Below are 20,035 nucleotides of genomic sequence, written 5' to 3' on the forward strand. Positions count from 1 at the left end.
CATGGCAACATGCATCCAATGACAGAAGTCGTTCATGTTGTCATCCATGACGTGACTCAAGTGGTTCCTTTGTACATTGTGTTTCATCTTCCAGCTTCCTCACATGACCTCCTCCAGTATTTCTGCAGATCTTCCTACTTTGAGTCTACATCCTCAAAAGAAACGAATGTCCACATGTTCTATAGCATGCAAGGTGATTCATGTCCAATTCAGATCCCGCTTCCTGGCGTGATTTGTACATTTCTCACTACAAATGTGTACTGGTCATTCTGTGCTACCCCAAGAGTCTGCTTGATTAAATTAATCACACCGACAAACATACTTTCTAACTTGCAATCTTTAATATCTTCATGGGTTTTATTTGAATAATTTAAACACCATAGTGTCTGCCTCTAAAGAGGACCACGACACTTTATGAAACTTGTACCAGAAATGTATAATACTTAACAAAATTCCTGAATTTGAATTAATTGTTATCCCACACACAATACTGTGACTGATAGGTCATTTACAGTTCATGAGTGGACCATGTGTTTGCATTGTCCATATTAACGTATTCCATATTACACCTTTCTATTCATCTGTGAGTGAAACTAATCTGACCATTGATATGGCATTGAATGGGCGAGGTGCACTATTAAAATCAAAACCAGTTCTTCAGCACTTTGCCAAGACTTGTACCGTGTGTGTCTACAGTAGATGTAAAGCTGAACTGAAAAGGTGGATTGTTCAAGATTGGATGAAGAACACTGACAGGCTAATAAGACATCTTTTTTTTTTTACCACAATCTTGAAAAGATATCTATAAAAGAATAAATAACATAAAAAGACACCAACATCCAAAGTGACCACCTCAGTATGTCAGACTAAGTGTAAATAGCATGCTTATACCATGAAAGTGGAACGCTTTCATTCATTGGCTAAACAGAGTAGGCAGAACCGACGGGGCTGCTTGATATTCCACTGAGTGCAGTTTGATGCAAATATAGATGATGATCATAAAATGGGAGAGGGAACAGGTAAATAACCAAACAGATGACAGGACTGCCTTCAAATATTCTATTAAGAACTTCCAGTACCAGACAAGCAATGTTGTTCAAGTCTCTCCCCCTGTTACACGCACGCACGCACACACACACACATACACACACAGACAGATCTATGACTGGATGTCTGCAGCTTGGTGCCAGTGATGCTGTAATGTCCCGTGGGGGTGGTCAGTGTTCGTCTGGACAGGGCCCTCCTGTCAGGTAGCCGTTGGTGCCGTGGGCTCTGCTGCTCGTCCCATTGGTGCTGCTGCTGCTGCTGCTGTGGGGCTTCCGATTGGCCGGGGGCGTGTCGTCCTCGTCGGAGCTCGACTCGATGTCGCTGCGGTCGTCCTTGGACACCTGTGTGGGGGGAGAGTAGGACCTGTTAGACTACAGAGACAGCACCTGCTGTGGTGTAGGGTCCAAAACACAGAGGAGGAGAAGGGGGGGGAAAGGGGGGAAGGACTGCTTTCAGGTCTCTAAGCCCAGTCTCTAGATGGACATCACATCAGAACACATGAACACACAGTCCAGCAGGTGAAAGTCCACACTACAGGAAAGATGAAACAACAAGCTGCCCTAAAACAGCCGCAAGTAAACGCATTATTTCAAAGTCATGTGAAGCTGGATGCTTCATGTGGTCGGCCCGTGTCGTCTACTCACATGTAAAGGGTTCCACTTCCCTGCCTGGCAGGGCAGCAGGCCAGCACCGAGAGCAGAGAGATCAGAGGTCAGGGAGAGAACAGCAGAAACAGCTGGAGCTACCGTACAGTCAATCAAATAAGACTCCCAACACCAGTCAAACGTCCCATAGGCAGCTCCCACATGTAGCTACGGCTAACCCCATACTTCAAAACGACAGGTGGTCCTGACTGGGTGATAATAACCCCATTCCCGATTCGCCTCCACCAAAACATGTCTCCAGAAGGTTCAGGGAGGTGTGTGGGCTCACCTTCCCCCTGGAGATGGCTCTCCAGGCTGCCTTCACGATGAGGTAGGCCCAGAGGCTGTGCAGCAGCTGCAGTAGGGTGAGCAGCAGGTTGAACACCCACCAGGACGGGTACGGCCCCACGATCTCCCAGCTCTCAAACAAGGTTGTGTTTAAAATCCTGAAAGGGACAAGGGAGGGACGGGAGAAGAGAGAGAGAGGTTAGAGAGAGGGGTGAGAGAGAGAGGTGAGAGACAGGTGAGACAGAGGTTAGATAGAGGAGAGAGAGAGGTTAGAGAGAGGTTAGAGAGAGGAGAGAGGTTAGAGAGGCATGAGGTGATACGCAGAAGCAGACAGGGAGAAAGAGAGTGACAGAGAGAGACAGAAAGAGAGAGTGACAGAGAGAGACAGAAAGAGAGAGTGACAGAGACAGAAACAGAGAGTGACAGAGAGAGACAGAAAGAGAGAGTGACAGAGACAGAAACAGAGAGTGACAGAGAGAGACAGAAAGAGAGAGTGACAGAGAGAGACAGAAAGAGAGAGTGACAGAGAGAGACAGAAAGAGAGAGTGACAGAGACAGAAACAGAGAGTGACAGAGAGAGACAGAAACAGAGAGTGACAGAGAGAGAAACAGAGAGTGACAGAGAGAGACAGAAACAGAGAGTGACAGAGAGAGACAGAAAGAGAGAGTGACAGAGACAGAAACAGAGAGTGACAGAGAGAGACAGAGAGAGACAAAAAGAGTGACAGAGACAGAAACAGAGAGTGACAGAGAGAGACAGAAACAGAGAGTGACAGAGAGAGACAGAAAGAGTGACAGAGAGAGACAGAAACAGAGTGACAGAGAGAGACAGAAACAGAGAGTGACAGAGAGAGACAGAAACAGAGAGTGACAGAGAGAGACAGAAAGAGAGAGTGACAGAGACAGAAACAGAGAGTGACAGAGACAGAAACAGAGAGTGACAGAGAGAGACAGAAACAGAGAGTGACAGAGAGAGACAGAAACAGAGAGTGACAGAGAGAGACAGAAAGAGAGAGTGACAGAGACAGAAACAGAGAGTGACAGAGACAGAAACAGAGAGTGACAGAGAGAGACAGAAAGAGTGACAGAGACAGAAACAGAGAGTGACAGAGAGAGACAGAAACAGAGAGTGACAGAGAGAGACAGAAACAGAGAGTGACAGAGAGAGACAGAAAGAGAGAGTGACAGAGACAGAAACAGAGAGTGACAGAGACAGAAACAGAGAGTGACAGAGACAGAAACAGAGAGTGACAGAGAGAGACAGAAACAGAGAGTGACAGAGAGAGACAGAAACAGAGAGTGACAGAGAGAGACAGAAAGAGAGAGTGACAGAGAGAGACAGAAACAGAGAGTGACAGAGAGAGACAGAAACAGAGAGTGACAGAGACAGAAACAGAGAGTGACAGAGAGAGACAGAAACAGAGAGTGACAGAGAGAGACAGAAAGAGAGAGTGACAGATAGAGACAGAAAGAGAGAGTGACAAGTAAGAGAGATATAGAGAACAAGAAAAACTGAGAGGGGACGACAGACAGACTGAGACAGTCAACTTACTACCTTGTTGAGGTATGAAGCAAAATGCCACATGGAGACACAATGTAATATGGATGACATATGTTACAGTCCTCCTTCAGTACATCACATCCACGGAAAGAGGTGTTACTGGACCAGTAATTGCAAATGGTAGGCTGTGAATCTTCCTGCTGCTATCGTGCCGAAGCCATGGCAACCGCTCTCACAAGTACAGTAATGGCAACTTTCCGGCTGCTGCAGGGCTGGTTGCAGGGCTGGTTGCAGGGCTGGTTACCAGGACAGAGGTGTACTGTACAACCCACAGAGTAAGAGCAAGCAAGAGCGCTCACGTCTTGAAATAGATTTCCCTTCACCGTCAAGGATCTGCCTCCAAACGGAAGGCTTCAAGACAGCTCGGCCTTACAACCGCTAGAGGTCTTGTCACTACACTGACGGTCATTTGTCACGTTGTCCTGGATGTGATTCTGTACCACCGGTGAGGTCACCTCCATAGAAACATATCTGGGTTCATTAAACTGGGTTGTTGTCCATGGCCACGACTGTCCGTACAGCAAGTGCCTTATTAAAAACACTAAATCACGTCTCCTTTCACGTTTTCCAGGGACTGTGACAGTGCAGAGGGGAGGAAGAGCCTTCAGGCTCAAGGACTGCAGCTGATTCACTGTTCACTCACATCAAAGCAGGCCTGACAAATATATTCCATTACAATTGATATGCACCAATCTGACTAATTACCTAGCGTGAAATCAGAGAAAAAGAGACAATGAGATTGTATCCGTGTTGCAAATGTCTGACCGGTTTCAGCTACTAAGGAACAGGCACCTCAAACCCTGCTCTCTAGATACACTTCAGAGTCCTTTTATTCATTTTAATGATGTCTCAATGTCCAATCAAGCGACCGGTTGAAAAGATTAGGGATAATGCCAGTAATGATTTGCCGTCATCCCATTTGTTATCCACTTTCAAGTCGGAAGATATTATGTCCATAATGTGGCCGTATAAATAGTTACTATTACCAAGCAACACCATTCACCAGGACTTGTATGAAGCCCAACCTTCACAAGAAAAGAAAAACGTTTGTGGCATCTGGAAGAGCCGCACATGTAAACACACCTAGAAAGTTGAATTGTCTGCACACTGCCGTGACCTGTCCCTGGCAGAACAAGTACTGCAGACAGATTCATTCAAACAAACAGGCTCATGGTTAGAATTAGGGTTGGGTCATAAATAAGTTACACTATTAACAAGTAACAGCAAAATAAATGTTGAGTTGGTATACTACCTAAACCAGCTTCAAATTTTAAGCAGCTCTTTTGCAGTAAAATTACCATATTTGCCTTTTTGGCAAGATACGACACCTCTCCTGACTTATGGCATGTCCTGCACAGAATAAAACTCTCAGATGGTGTCGAAGAGGCCTGTACACACAGGTATGAGTTTGAAAGGGCAGACACATTGGGGAGGATGTCCCAGGATCAGGGACTGCTGTCAAACACGGTGCATCCCTCTGCTTTAAGAAGTATCCTGTGTGTCGCCGCATGTTTCAGTACATTCGACGTGCTTCCCCCTTTGCACATAAACGTTTTGAAACATTTATTGCATTTTGCAATGTCGGAATCCTTGGCTGTGAAATACAGCCACACTTTCGCCCGCTTTGCTTTAGGCATAAATGCACTAAAAGCTAGCTAATGATAGACTAGCTGAGCAAGTGTGATAAGTTTACTAGTGATCACGTGCTGTGAATGGTTAATATGCTTTAACGTCCCTTTTGGTGAGCCCAGAGGGAAAATATGGCATTTTGAAAGTAGCCTACATTGACGGTAGCTAGCTAACGGTAGACTACAGAGAAAGTGTGACATTTTTACGTCCGTTTCGGAGCGACAGAGGGAAAATATTTTTGTCAACACATGACACAACACACAGTGGAACCAAAATGACTGTTCTAATCCGGTCGCGTAAGAACCGGTTCCATAATGGAACCGGGTTTCGGTACCCAACCCTAGTTAGAATGAGACTCCTGTCCTGTAGGGGGAGCCACTCACCACACAGGATAAACACCCAGTCTGGAGCTGATGAACAGAATCGCGAACATGGCAAACAGCAGGTTGCAGAGAGTTTGGCACTTGGCGTAGTTGGCCATCTTAGCTGCCTGCGAAAAACAAACCACACGCATCCTACGTAAGGAACGGCTTCTCGGCACCAACAAAGAAGAAGAGAAAGAACACATCGGGAAAAGAACAGGAAGTGCTCGGAGCCCCGCCCCCGGCTCACCTCCATCAGCACGTCAGCGGCGTCGTGGACGCACATGACCAGCGTGCCCACGCGCGCCATGTTGTTGACGTAGGAGAAGGTGATGAGGGAGATGGTCGCCAGGTGGTGAAGGAACATGAGCAGGAAGTCCTGGAGAGAGAGGGGGGGCGCACAGTTGTCATAGTAATATCGCCATTTGCAGAGAGAGAGAGAGAGAGAGACAGACAGAGACAGGGAGAGAGAGAGAGAGACACACAGGTTGTTTCTCTGATCTGTGTCACAGCGTAGGAGATGTACATGGAAGCAGGATGGGGTTCCTGAGAGCCTTGCCCTGTTACAGGGGCATCCTCAGTCTACATACACCAGCCTTGTGACAAGCACATTTCTGTCATGTCATCATGCAGATGGCTTGGAAGGAGTTTTCCAAACAATCACTGGTGACAAGACCCAGCATTTTCCGTATTGTAGATGCGAATATACTGTACGTGTCACGACAAGCTGTATGTTGCCTCTCTGGATAGACTTCAAATACTCAATACTCAAATCAAATATGTGATTGTTAGGGCGGATTGACAGTAACTAAATGTGTCCCTTAGATCTAGGTGCGAGAGGATCTTGTTACTGCAAACTACATTAGAAAACGACACAAGAGGAGAGTCTACGCTACACTTACACGTTTGGAAGGGGGGTGGGAGGTGTTAGTCTTGTGAAAGTGAAAGCTTGTTCTGTGGATGGGTGACATGAGGAAGCCGGGGGTGAGGGGGAGCAGGAGGAGGGCAGGCGAGGAAGAGGACAGAGCAGCGTACAGATGGAAGGCATGGCTACAGAGTGCAGGGAACATACTGGGTGTCAGGGGCCGCAGAGTGCCTCCTCAGTGTGCTGATGTGCATGAGAACACTGAAAGGAGAAACAAAAAACAGACAACATGCCAACAGTCAACACGGAAGATGAGAGGGCGGAGCCGTCGACAGCACAGCATCGTGGGATAGCTGTGAGGGTGAGGTTTGGCGGGGTGAAGGGAGGAGGAAGAGCAGCAACCGTCGGGGCAGCATGCAAATCGATTCTTTTTTTTAGGGAACCACAACCAGGAAGTGAAACATGTCATGAACATTTTTATATAAATTATATCACGGATGAAATGGGTTGTCCACAGACAAAGTGATGCATGTTAAAATCATTTCTCTTTGTGCGACTTTTTGATAACCGTAACTCCCGCGTAGCAAACATCCGATACACTGAGATGGTGTGTGCGTCTTTGCCCGTCACTAGGTGACAAACATCAGCATAATATAATATGAGACAGAGTTACAGTCTCCTTTATTGTGGATGTGAGTGTCAATCCACAGATGATTGGCTTTCAGTCAGAGGATTAAACTGGACTGGGTCAGAGAACTAGGCCTCCTGAGACACAGTCTGTGCCACCCTCAGTCAGTTTGCAGGACTGAGTCTACATGCTGTGGAGGGGGAAGACAGATTAGAGAAGTAAGAATAAACGGAGAAAAAAAATATCTCGGTCAATATTCCTTTTGTAACTGTGACTGGGTGCTTACATTACAGGTTCTATAAATAGTAACGTAACTAAAACAATAACCCTGGTAAGGAATGTACCGATGGTTAGATTCTAGCAGCCGAAGGCCAAAACGAGAAAATCCAAAACAAATAGAGGAAAAAAACCTTTGAGAATGTTTTTCAGTAGATTCCACTTATAAAAATATGAGGACACACACACGCGCATACATACACACACTCTCTCATGGGAAATTACTAAATAATAATAATACTTTTCAAAGCCATGGAGCAGACAATGGTTTGGGGGTTGAAAGTGCAGCCAGACAGTACTGAGCAATCCGGGTGAGAGGGCGGTGGGCAAACAGGAGTTGGCCAGAGCGAAAGCAAATGAACAAATGAAATGAGAACAAAACAGACTGAAAATCAATGATTATTATTTAAGTGAATGCGTATTGCTTTTTGTAAAAGCTTGACAAAATAGATGGGAACAATGTCTGCGATGACCTGATTTAACATCTGAACCGGCTGGTCTCCTACCTTCCTCTTGAAGTCCGTAAACTGGGAGAAGAGCAGAGACAGGTAGAAGGACAGCTCCAGTATATAGTAGTAGTGAACATCCACAGACAGTGGCTGGAGGAAAACAGAACCACAGAGTGAGTACAAAAAAAACAACAACTGTTGCTCAAGTGGTATAGTCAGTATTCGGTTTTGATTGCTAGACCACATAGTGGTCATTTGGCAGAAGGAATACCCTCTCGACTTCCATCTACAGCAAACAAGGAGGACCTGTGCTATTCTGACTGTAGCCTCACCTGGTAAGGGTAGTTGTACCAGCACTCTCTGGTGTTCCACAGCCACGGTGTCTGAGGACACAAACACACATTAGAGAGAAAGCTGAAACATCCTTCTTGGAAACTCAAAACACTCAAAACTGACATTAGCCACGTAGGGCTGTGTTGGTAAAGCTCTGCGTAATCTAACCTACCCCCCCTGAAGACTCTGGAATCATCGTTAAAAGCTACATTTCTGTCAATACCGTTTCACAGCTTTTTAACGCCATGTCGGGTAATAAACATGTTTGTTCTTGTACAGAACACATTTAGTGGTAAGGTTTTTACTATTGTATTATTTACACAGCTTTAACACCGTTGTGTGCATAGCAGCTAATGTGCGTATTACTCCTATAATTATTCCTTTGTTTTACAAAAGCGTCACATTTTGGTCTCCTGCAACCACTGAGTGAAATCCGGTGATTGGTTTCAGACTTTCTTGTTGTTGAGTTCCTCCTGGTTAAGATCTGTGGGTTCCGAGTTTCAGACATGCTCCGTGGAACTTTGAAACTTCACTCCCATGCACATGGAACATAGTTTTGTTCGCTACACGAGCTCAGGTGCGGTAAGCGTCTAGTTTCTTTACACCATGATTGCCTTTGTTAACTTATTCTCTGAAGTCATGTTTCTGTATGGATTTGTTTTTATTATTCCTGCGTATTGATTCTCTTAGCATTTATAAAATACAATTCATTTTCCATTTATAGTTACTGGTCCTAGTTGTACATATCTTTCCGCACAGGAAGGTAACACGACACTGAGCTAGCATCGATGAGCTATTAACTGTTCATGAATACATGCTTTTGAACAAGGACAAGCGTATGGAGTTAGATTAGTTTCATAATTCAAACAAACAAACTTCACACGATCCAAACAAACGTAACACGATTCATACAAACATAACACGATTCAAACAAACAAACGTAACATGATTCAAACAAACGTAACACGATTCACAAATGTATTTCGTGATTCACAAATATAACACGATTCACAAATAAATGACCCTATTACATTCGTTTGCAACCTGCCAAACACAAGTTACAAATCCCTGCATTTGTTGGTGTGGATTTTTGGAACTTTCCTGACGCGCTTAGATTCACAAATGCATTTTTTTCTAAGAGATATCCTCTGCAGCCTATCAGATGTTTCCAATTTTAGCCAATCACCGGAGAATGTCTAATATGGGTAGACGGGCTCTGCGTTAGCCTAGGAAACACGGAAAATGACTAAACATGAATCCTGCCATTCTCAACAATATTCAATCACGTATGATCATCGGTTTAGTAAGATTAACAAGCAACATTTCACCTACATGCTACCAGACGACATTGCTCGTGGTCTGAAGGAGACGATGTCCGTCATTATGGCAGGTTGTTGAAGACCACATAGACACGTTAATGTGATTGGCTAAAATTGGAAGAGACGATCTGATAGGATGCAGAGGATATCTTTTAGAAAAAATGCATTTGTGAATCTAAGCGCGTCAGGAAAGTTCCAAAAATCCACACCAACGAATGCAGGGATTCACACGAACGAATGCAGGGATTCACACCAACGAATGCAGGGATTTGTAACTTGTGATTGTCAGGTTGCAAACGAATGTAATAGGGTCATTTATTTGAGAATCGCGTTACATTTGTGAATCACGAAATACATTTGAGAATCGTTTCGAGTTACGTTTGTTTGAATCGTGTTACGTTTGTTTGAAACGTGTTATGTTTGTATGAATCGTGTTACGTTTGTTTGGATTGTGTTGCGTTTGTTTGTTTGAATTATGAAACTAATCTAACTCCATACAAGCGGAGCCTCTGAGTCACTATTTCAGTAGGGCTTCCCATGCATGTCACCGTGACCACTGACTGCAGAGCTAAACTTGAGAGCTAAACATGGTACATACACATTTCAAAAGTTTAATTCATATATTAACAAGGTTATTCCTTGCAGTCATAAACGGTCCTACAATCAGGGACAAGAAAACCTGCCCTAACAACTGCTTTTCTCTCTTGGACCAATCAAAGATTAGGTACCAAGAGAAATGCTGAATGAACGTAGGGCAATGCACCTCAGCTGGTGCCCTCCTCGGCTGATATCAGAGCACTGGTGTGCTGTTCCCAAAAGCATATTTACATACATCATAAAGTGAAATCAATCTCTTGTGCTGAACACTGGCTCTGGCTCTACACCTGACGGCTGGTTGTTTGAGGGGCCAACGGAAAACTGAAGCAGCTCGCTTGGCTGCACTGAACACATTTGCTTGGAACTTTATGTCAGGGTACTCAATGCAGTCAGTGTATAATAATAATACAAGTTAATAAAGAGTTCTTGATTTAGATTTTTCACAAGGAAGCTGAACACATCGATAAAGGCCCTGGTTGTAAATACAAAAAAGACAACCCACATTAAATCATCCAACTAAAGGAACATTCACCCATAACCAACCATGACCCAATTATCTGTAAGGCCCCAAGGCGGCCATATAAAATACGACACTGGAAGTTTCCCTTTAGGAAAACGTTGTGTGGAGGGAAAACTGCAACTTTGGTAGGCCTGTTGAGTCTGCACACCCAGCACTGTGTTCCTGACTAGCAGCACACCCAGCCCTGTGTTCCTGACCTGCTGCACACCCAGCCCTGTGTTCCTGACCTGCTGCACACCCAGCCCTGTGTTCCTGACCTGCTGCACACCCAGCACTGTGTTGCCCCTGGAGACCTGCTGCACACCCAGCGCTGTGTTGCCCCTGGAGACCTGCTGCACACCCAGCCCTGTGTTGCCCCTGGAGACCTGCTGCACACCCAGCGCTGTGTTGCCCCTGGAGACCTGCTGCACACCCAGCGCTGTGTTGCCCCTGGAGACCTGCTGCACACCCAGGCCTGTGTTGCCCCTGGAGACCTGGCCCTGCTGCAAGCGACAGACTCATTTCCCAAAGTGCTTCGTCACCCAACTTGTTTCACTGAGAAATTCTGGCGGCTGCCCTATCTGCCTCGTCCCCTCCTCAAGATCACGATTAGACTGATCAATCCTCGACGGAATGGTTTAAGCATTCAATTACTAGATGCTCTTTCAGACCAAGGCCACACACCGTTACACAGAGTCGACAACACTGGATGCAGACACAAAGAACATCAGTGGATGGTAGTGTGACGCTAGTGTGTTCTGAATGGTGCTCCGGTGCAAATACACAATTATGCATTATACATACTAGGCTGAGAACATGGATCCATTATTTAGCAGCACCTTTCTTGGTTAAAGTGCTTGAAAAAAGGAACATTGTTTGTCAGCTGTTCCTCCTTGCAGTGCAACAATCTCGTGTAACTGACATACATAGTGAAATGACAACCACAGTGTGTGATACTGCATACCTAATCATAGATTTGTCTCAATTCAAAACAATGATAACTTACCTTTTTAAGAAAACGAACTCCATAGGTAAATATGTACAGGTAAAACGAAAACCTCCACCTATAACGAATGACAAACACAGAATACCAGTTAGGAAGAGAGTTTTGTGGCCCAATGTATTCTCTGTAGACATCCAGGACATGTCTGAAACAAGACGAGATGATTCAAAAGAAATGTGTTCTACCCTGGTCCTCAGGGCCCAGTGTCCTGTACTACAATTTTCCCATAGTGCTCCAACACACCCGATTCAAATAAAAGGGTGTTATCAAGCTCAGCAGAAGCCTGATAACAACCTGTTCATTTGAGCCAGGTGTGTTGGAGCAGGGAAACGTCTAGAACAGTAGAGTGGGCCCTGTGGACCAGGGTAGAAGACCACTACTCAGACCACCCCAAGGGTGAGTAAAAAAAAAAAAAAAAAAAAAAACAATGCAGGTCTTCACAGACATAATTCCTTCTTATTCTGAGTCAGACATTCTGTTTTTACTTTCGCACTGTAAGAGAAAGTACACCGTGGGCACAGCTTTGACTAGTAAAACCAACCACCAGTGACACATACCATGTTCATAAAGTCAGACCAGAATGAAATGGGCTTTCCCCCCCAAGAAACAACATCGGTCAGTGGAGACTTGAGTCATCTTATCCATATTGTGGGTTCTCCATGTATTTAGTAGATGTTTCCTTTTGTGTTCAGCCCAGAGTCTGAACCTCTCTAGTGTCAGACGGACGCGGGCACCTCGTGTCCTCGTGGTGTCAGCGAGACTCTACAGCGTGGCAGGAACACTCGTATCCCAGCCCTGCGTTCCAGGATGACTCACTGGAGCCTGAGTGCCCCTGACCAGACAGCCTGACCAGACAGCCTGACCAGAGACAGTCTGACCAGAGACAGCCTGACCAGACAGCCTGACCAGACAGTCTGACCAGAGACAATCTGACCAGAGACAGCCTGACCAGAGACAGTCTGACCAGACAGTCTGACCAGAGACAGCCTGACCAGAGACAGCCTGACCAGAGACAGCCTGACCAGACAGCCTGACCAGAGACAGCCTGACCAGAGACAGCCTGACCAGAGACAGCTTGACCAGAGACAGCCTGACCAGAGACAGCCTGACCAGAGACAGTCTGACCAGAGACAGTCTGACCAGAGACAGTCTGACCAGAGACAGTCTGACCAGACAGCCTGACCAGAGACAGTCTTACCAGAGACAGTCTGACCAGACAGTCTGACCAGAGACAGCCTCACCAGAGACAGCCTGACCAGAGACAGTCTTACCAGAGACAGTCTGACCAGAGACAGTCTGACCAGACAGCCTGACCAGAGACAGCCTGACCAGACAGCCTGACCAGAGACAGTCTGACCAGACAGTCTGACCAGAGACAGTCTTACCAGAGACAGCCTGACCAGAGACAGCCTGACCAGAGACATACTGACCAGACAGTCTGACCAGACAGCCTACCAGAGACAGCCTGACCAGACAGCCTGACCAGACAGCCTGACCAGACAGCCTGACCAGAGACAGTCTTACCAGAGACAGCCTCACCAGAGACAGCCTGACCAGAGACAGTCTGACCAGACAGTCTGACCAGAGACAGTCTGACCAGACAGCCTGACCAGAGACAGTCTGACCAGACAGCCTGACCAGAGACAGTCTGACCAGAGACAGCCTGACCAGACAGCCTGACCAGAGACAGTCTGACCAGACAGCCTGACCAGAGACAGTCTGACCAGAGACAGTCTTACCAGAGACAGTCTGACCAGAGACAGTCTGACCAGACAGCCTGACCAGACAGCCTGACCAGACAGCCTGACCAGAGACAGTCTTACCAGAGACAGCCTGACCATAGACAGCCTGACCAGAGACAGTCTTACCAGAGACAGCCTGACCAGAGACAGCCTGACCAGAGACAGCCTGACCAGAGACAGCCTGACCAGACAGCCTGCCCGCTCAACTGCGGAAGGCTTTGAGTCCAAGTAGGTGTGGCAAAGTGTGGTGGATTCTGGGAGATTCTCATGGAGGGTACAGTTTTCTTGCCTATGGGGCCAAATCCTACTTCACTGCGGAGGATGAAAATGGAGCCATATAAAACAGCAAATGACGCACACAGTGGTTCTTGGTTCCAAACTTCAGACCGGGTCAGTATATGGCCACATCAGACCGGGTCAGTATATGGCCACATCAGACCGGGTCAGTATATGGCCACATCAGACCGGGTCAGTATATGGCCACATCAGACCGGGTCAGTATTTGGGCCAGTTGCCTCTTTCCTGTTTAGTTTTGAAAAAAGTCAATACTACCAGAAAACACCCAACTCAGAGTTCATCTGGCAATGTTACCCATCATCCCCCCCAAGTAATGTCCAATGTTACCCATCATCCCCCCCAAGTAATGTCCAATGTTACCCATCATCCCCCCCAAGTAATGTCCAATGTTACCCATCATCCCCCCCAAGTAATGTCCAATGTTACCCATCATCCCCCCCAAGTAATGTCCAATGTTACCCATCATCCCCCCCAAGTAATGTCCAATGTTACCCATCATCCCCCCCAAGTAATGTCCAATGTTACCCATCATCCCCCCCAAGTAATGTCCAATGTTACCCATCATCCCCCCCCACTAATGTCCAATGTTACCCATCATCCCCCCCAAGTAATGTCCAATGTTACCCATCATCCCCCCCAAGTAATGTCCAATGTTACCCATCATCCCCCCCAAGTAATGTCCAATGTTACCCATCATCCCCCCCAAGTAATGTCCAATGTTACCCATCATCCCCCCCAAGTAATGTCCAATGTTACCCATCATCCCCCCCAAGTAATGTCCAATGTTACCCATCATCCCCCCCAAGTAATGTCCAATGTTACCCATCATCCCCCCCAAGTAATGTCCAATGTTACCCATCATCCCCCCCAAGTAATGTCCAATGTTACCCATCATCCCCCCCAAGTAATGTCCAAAATCTTGACACCCACTTCCAGGATATTGGGTGTTTCAAAGGGTCCAATGGGAGTCATGTATGGGCGGGGGACAATTAAGTAGTCTCTTGGGGAGGGGGGGGGTATCACCAACTGGAGGGAACCATCACCAACTGGAGCGAGACTGATACAGCTGGTCATCTTCATAGATTATGCCTTTTCACCTACTCCTGGAAGGATTCAACAATCAAACATTGAGAAACTTCATCCAGGTCTTGAGACTTGGTGGCTTTAAAATGGCTCAGGTGCTTGGGGTGCAGACAGGAAGTCCACACGGTGGAGCTCCTATAAACAGACCCCAGCCAAGACGCAGTTACGGAGACTCAACATGCGCAGCATCATGTGACGTGCACACAGCATGGCCCTCACGTGCGGTGAGAGGACGGGGGGCTGTGCCCACCGAGCTGTGCCGACCGAGCTGTGCCCACCGAGCTGTGCCCACCGAGCTGTTTCCACCGGGCTGTGCCAGACACAGGAGGCACTGCTTTGTGGCAGGTGTGTTTGTCTTTGTGTCTTTGCGTCTTTGCGTCTTTGTGTGGGCCGTAGCTGTTGGCCGTAAAGTTGGGAGTATTTCTGATGAACCTAGCTAGCAAATACACTGTGTTTATCTATAATGCAAGAATGGGCAAAATGGACAATGCCTTTTCTATGAGGCAATGTGAAAACCCAAGCTTCACCAAGTTCTTGGTGCTTTCATATGCACCATTAATACAGGTTCTCTTATTCAAACAAAAAAGCCATTTAGTTTTTCCTAATGAACGGGACAGGTGTCGGTCTCAAATCACAAGTACATTTTCTTTCAATTGATTAATTGTCCAATGAAGGAAAAATTCACACAAAAAAACCCATCTACCTTAAGATAGGTCAAGACTGTTGCTTGGCAACTGGTAAGTCAAACACTGCAAACGAGTGCTGCTGAAGTGGTGCTGAATCAGGGTTATTTACGTACAATTACTGTGACTCACAACTAGCCTCTGCACTGAATCTGGCTGATGAGCTGGCACGCTTTTCCCCAACACTGTACTAGTCAGTGTGTGATGTGATAACGTTGCATTTTAAACCAACAAACGCTCTTTGGGACAACATGATGCAAATCAATAAACAATGACAGCAATGCTATGTTTAACCACTAGGAAGTTCCAGGAGTACTTCCAAGAAATACAAAATTTTGATTTGGAATAGATGGGTTAGTAAAATGGTCTCTTGCAGGTTGGCCAAACTCTTCCATACAATGAACACAAACCCAAGTGCACTTTGTTTTGTCTCAATAATAACTGGGACTGTCTCTAGTGAAAGCACACCACAGTCTGGTCTGTTTACATGTTCTCGTTGCTTTGAGCGCAGCTCCATATCAGTTCACCCATCTCCAGGGCAAAGTTTCTTAGAGAATTCCTGAATTACCCAAGTTTGAAAAACATGCCAAGCATGTGCAAAACGGTTTGGGGCTCCGCTAAACATCCAAGTCATCTCAAGAACATAGATTCCCCTTTTTCCATACTTGCATATGTACATTGTAGTACTTAATTCCACTCTTACAACGTTAATACACGTTCACATCGACGCAAGTCGATCTCATAAAACACATATCTGATCTCTTCCCTTCGAAGCTAAATGGATTATTTTCCAGTTATGTAATTCAAGAAGTGACCACAGAGGACAGGCTGAGGAATATCTGTTCAGACAAGCAGCGCCGCGGTGGACAGAACAGAGCACAGGCCTCACAACGAGAAGAGTGTCCTGACGGGCCGGGAGAAAACTATCTAAAAAAAGACTTTAGATTAGCAATCCTTAAGTGTCAGGAAAAACAGGCTGTTATCAAACCCAAACAGCAGAACAAAAGACCAATTAAAGCAGGATGACTGCTATAGAGAATGCACTGTAAGCAACTGGGACAGCGTAGAGATAATTCCAGAGTCCAATCCATTTAGAGTCTGCAGCTAACAGATGCAGGACAGTGATGGTTTTGATTGCATGTTTTTTTCAGTTACCGAATTAACATCAATGTGAATTCACCAAATGCAAACACTATCCAACATGAATTTTGAAAAGATAGCCCCGTCCTATTTTCTGTGAAACTAAAATAAAACCAGCAGGCATTTCCTCCAACAGAGGTCTCCTCTGAGAGCAGTTCCCCCAGCAGGGGGAGAGACACTGTCTGTGTTCCCTCCACGACTGGTGCCAGACATGAGCCTAACCTGACAGGTGAACCCACTAGCTGACCAGCAGCATCACTCTGCCCAGAGATGAAGAGAGTCCTGGGGCCAAGCATCCATGATGTCCTGAACAGGAGCACTGCGGGTGCAGGCAGAAACAACAATGGCTCTCGACACACCTCCATGTAAGATTAGTTCAGAGTTGAATCGTGTCGTACCATGTTACATGGTAGTAAAGGTTGATGCAAGGTATCCTACAACACAACCCCCACTCTACAAAAAGATTGTTGTGATCTTGGACGTTGATGTTGGTTATACTGATCTGTGGAAAACTTCTGAACCCCTTGTGATATTACTTGTAAAAAGGGCTTTACAAATACAAATGGGATTTGATGAGAAGGATGTTTGGTGTGGTGGTGTTGACGGTTCTTACATGCTCTCGCAGAAGCGAGCCAGGGTGCTGGGCTTCTCCTGGTTGCGGCGCTGCCTGAACCAGCGCTGGATAGTGCGGACATTCCAGTCCAGCTGTTTGGACAAGCCCTCCAACCTCTTCTCATCTGGGTGCTGGGAGACAACAGCAGATCGAACAGGCATCAGAGCAGCTTCACGTGTGGATGTTGTGCAACGACCAAGTCAAGATGCGAAACAGTCACATTTTAGACCTGCAGGGAAAAAAGCTAATGCCGATTCTCAATCTGTGATGTTTTTATGGATCTTGATATGAAGATATGTTTCCTGAGACTACTGAGAAAGTAGAGGGCTTTTCTGTGTAGTCACAGTATATAGTTAGTCATCATGTATGTGAATAGAAAAGTAGTTCCATTTCCCTTAGCTCCAAATGACAACGTACCAGACAGCCAGTCTGGCACATCCTGCTTTTGATTCACCAGATAATCCTTCAGACATGCACTCTGGAAGATGTGAGAACACAGTCCCTTACCTTAGTAATTGCAGTAAAAACCTTCTCCAAGATAGCATTGGGCTGGGCTTTCAGTGGTCCATTGGCTTGTATCTTTAGACCCAAGGCACATGGTCTAGCAATAAACCTGCAAGTGATCACATTGAAGTCATTTCCTAACAGCATGATATGATTGATCCATGGTTTTATGGCAATTGCTGATTCAGTAGGGCATAAGCATAGTCAGCAATCCACTGGCTGCGTATTAAACTACATTTGCCTACATTAATAAAACCTCCTAGTTGTGAATGGGTAATGATATTTCCTGTCATACACTGATTGCTAAATATAAGTGTGCCTGTTTGTTTCAGAAATAATAAAAATAAGTATGAGCTCTGCCATTTATGTGAGTTTCCCTTTCCAAGAACAGAATGATCAAAAGTAAAAAAAAAAACAGCAATAAGTGTTTTGTTTTGTCTGCCAAAGGCTTATGAAAGCAATGAAATGTACCCAGCAATAATGCCAGTATAAATCTAAAAATGAATACTTGCTCTGCAAGTACGTGAATATATGTGTACATTTAGATTGTGTACATTTAAATTGCCTAAGTACAACACCAGCTTTTGGAAGGCAGTGAATGGAACTAACTGATTCTAGTTCATTGTGCCTTAAACATCTATATTGCCATTCTTCCCCCGGGTGAAACTGTGTCTTTGGAACTTCTGAAATTTGTTAAGAAGTTAACACACCATTTATTTTGACCACGGTAGGCTACAACATCTCTACAAAACTTCATAAATTACTTTCAGAGATTGACTATTTCAAACGTTATCTAGTTTAGCTTTTCCTATTTTAAGTATATTCCTTCGTTTCTACCTGCACTTCTATTGTATCAGTAATGAGGAACTGTTTAATTCAACGACCTGCTTTTAACTGATGGTGCGACACAGATCTACAGTAGCCTATGCAAAGATCTGGGTTCAGTAGCATTAGCATAGGTAAGTGGAATAGCACACAGCAGGTCACAGGAAAGTGGGAGATGAGTATCACACCCACCTCACTGTAAATACGCGTCTCTCATGTGGCCATACATTTGCATTGTGTTGATTGATGCATAATAACCGCCACATTCAATGGGCTAACATCTGTCAAATAAAGATGAAAATAGATGTACAGGCCTAGCTACAGTACACGCCAACGTGAACGTGTCAGTCAAAACAGCTTCACAATGCTGTGGTTAAACTATTTCATGAGAGTCTCTGATGGTTTCTAACAAATGTACCGGCCACTGCGAGGTCAGAGGGAAATTAGTCGAGCATGACTCGAATATGTTCTTCCAGTAACTTGCGGCGTGGGCAGCACGCTGAGAAGGGTAAACAGAGCAAATACTTCTCAAAATAGGCTTCCATTCCTAACGCCTGTCTACGTTGCAAACAACCGTCCACGTTGCAAACAAAATGCTACAAATGAGATCTAGGCCTGTATGATATGTGTCAATATAACAAGTCGTGTACCATTTGTTTAGACATTCATGTGGGTGATGATTACATTTCGGACTAGTTGACTTTAAACTGACCCACCAACTACCAACGAAATCTTGTATTATACTCATACAGGCATGGTCAGTGGACTGTATGTGCATTCTGCGAGTTAATACACCTACCTTTCGAACACCAGCCGTATCATAAAGATGCAAAATGCTAAAGGACACGCCAGATAAAGATCCTCGGCTTGTGGGAACGTTGCTTCGTCAGTGTTTTTTAAATCAGCCCACGTTACATTGTGAGGAAGCCAAAATCTTTCGTTCCAAAACCACGCCAAAATACCTGCCATCTCCTTTTAATCCAGAGCCTTTGTCCCCTGTACCAATATCCAGGATGAATGCTATCAATGGCCTGTTACGCAGCCGCTGCGATATTTCACAGTCGATCTCTGCAGGTTTTGGTCTCGGATAGGATCACTGTAGCCTACTACCGCCCGACCGTCTCTTTTTTCCCCTTCGCTATTTCCATCGTTGTGAAGTCGTCTCAATCAGATTCTCCGCAAGTGATTGGTGCATTGCAATGTCACACATATAGTCGGCATACACAAATATAAAGATTTCATGACAAAACTCAGTTGTCAAAACGGGTTAGTTGAAATACTGTAATCTGAATAAAAGGCTATTTATGGGATAGATTAATTAAAATAAACTATTTCGTTCATTATATTGCCGGACTATTACTATGGATCATGGTGCATTACACTTCAACATGACATGTAATATCAGAGCTGAACCAGTATTTTTCTACTGGAAAGCAATTCTGAGCAGCAGCCTTGGAAAAACTTGTTAGAATATGCCAATGATTGCCATGATATGCCATACCTACCAATGACAGCCATAAGAACATGTTTTTATCTGATCAAGATTATAGCCATGAATAAAATAGATTTATTTGATCAAGATTTTAATGTCCATATTGATCAAATAAATCTTGATCAAATCAATACAAATTACGTATAGGCATAGTCA

General features: G+C 45.3%; 1 protein-coding gene across 1 annotated transcript; it reads right to left on the bottom strand.

Annotated features, from left to right (window-relative positions):
* Window positions 1–1,045: 1,045 nt before the first annotated feature.
* Window positions 1,046–19,545, bottom strand: cers6 (ceramide synthase 6). The gene is made up of 11 exons (XM_047046952.1): window positions 19,187–19,545; window positions 17,566–17,671; window positions 17,059–17,189; window positions 11,504–11,561; window positions 8,082–8,132; window positions 7,807–7,899; window positions 5,782–5,910; window positions 5,553–5,659; window positions 1,981–2,137; window positions 1,692–1,715; window positions 1,046–1,388 (listed from the first exon to the last, which is right to left on the bottom strand). The coding sequence occupies exons 1-11, from the start codon at window positions 19,354–19,356 to the stop codon at window positions 1,218–1,220; spliced, it is 1,197 nt and encodes a 398-aa protein (XP_046902908.1). The 5' UTR covers window positions 19,357–19,545; the 3' UTR covers window positions 1,046–1,217.
* Window positions 19,546–20,035: the final 490 nt, after the last annotated feature.

The sequence above is a fragment of the Hypomesus transpacificus genome, chromosome 23, assembly GCF_021917145.1.
Source record: "Hypomesus transpacificus isolate Combined female chromosome 23, fHypTra1, whole genome shotgun sequence".
NCBI lineage: Eukaryota > Metazoa > Chordata > Actinopteri > Osmeriformes > Osmeridae > Hypomesus > Hypomesus transpacificus.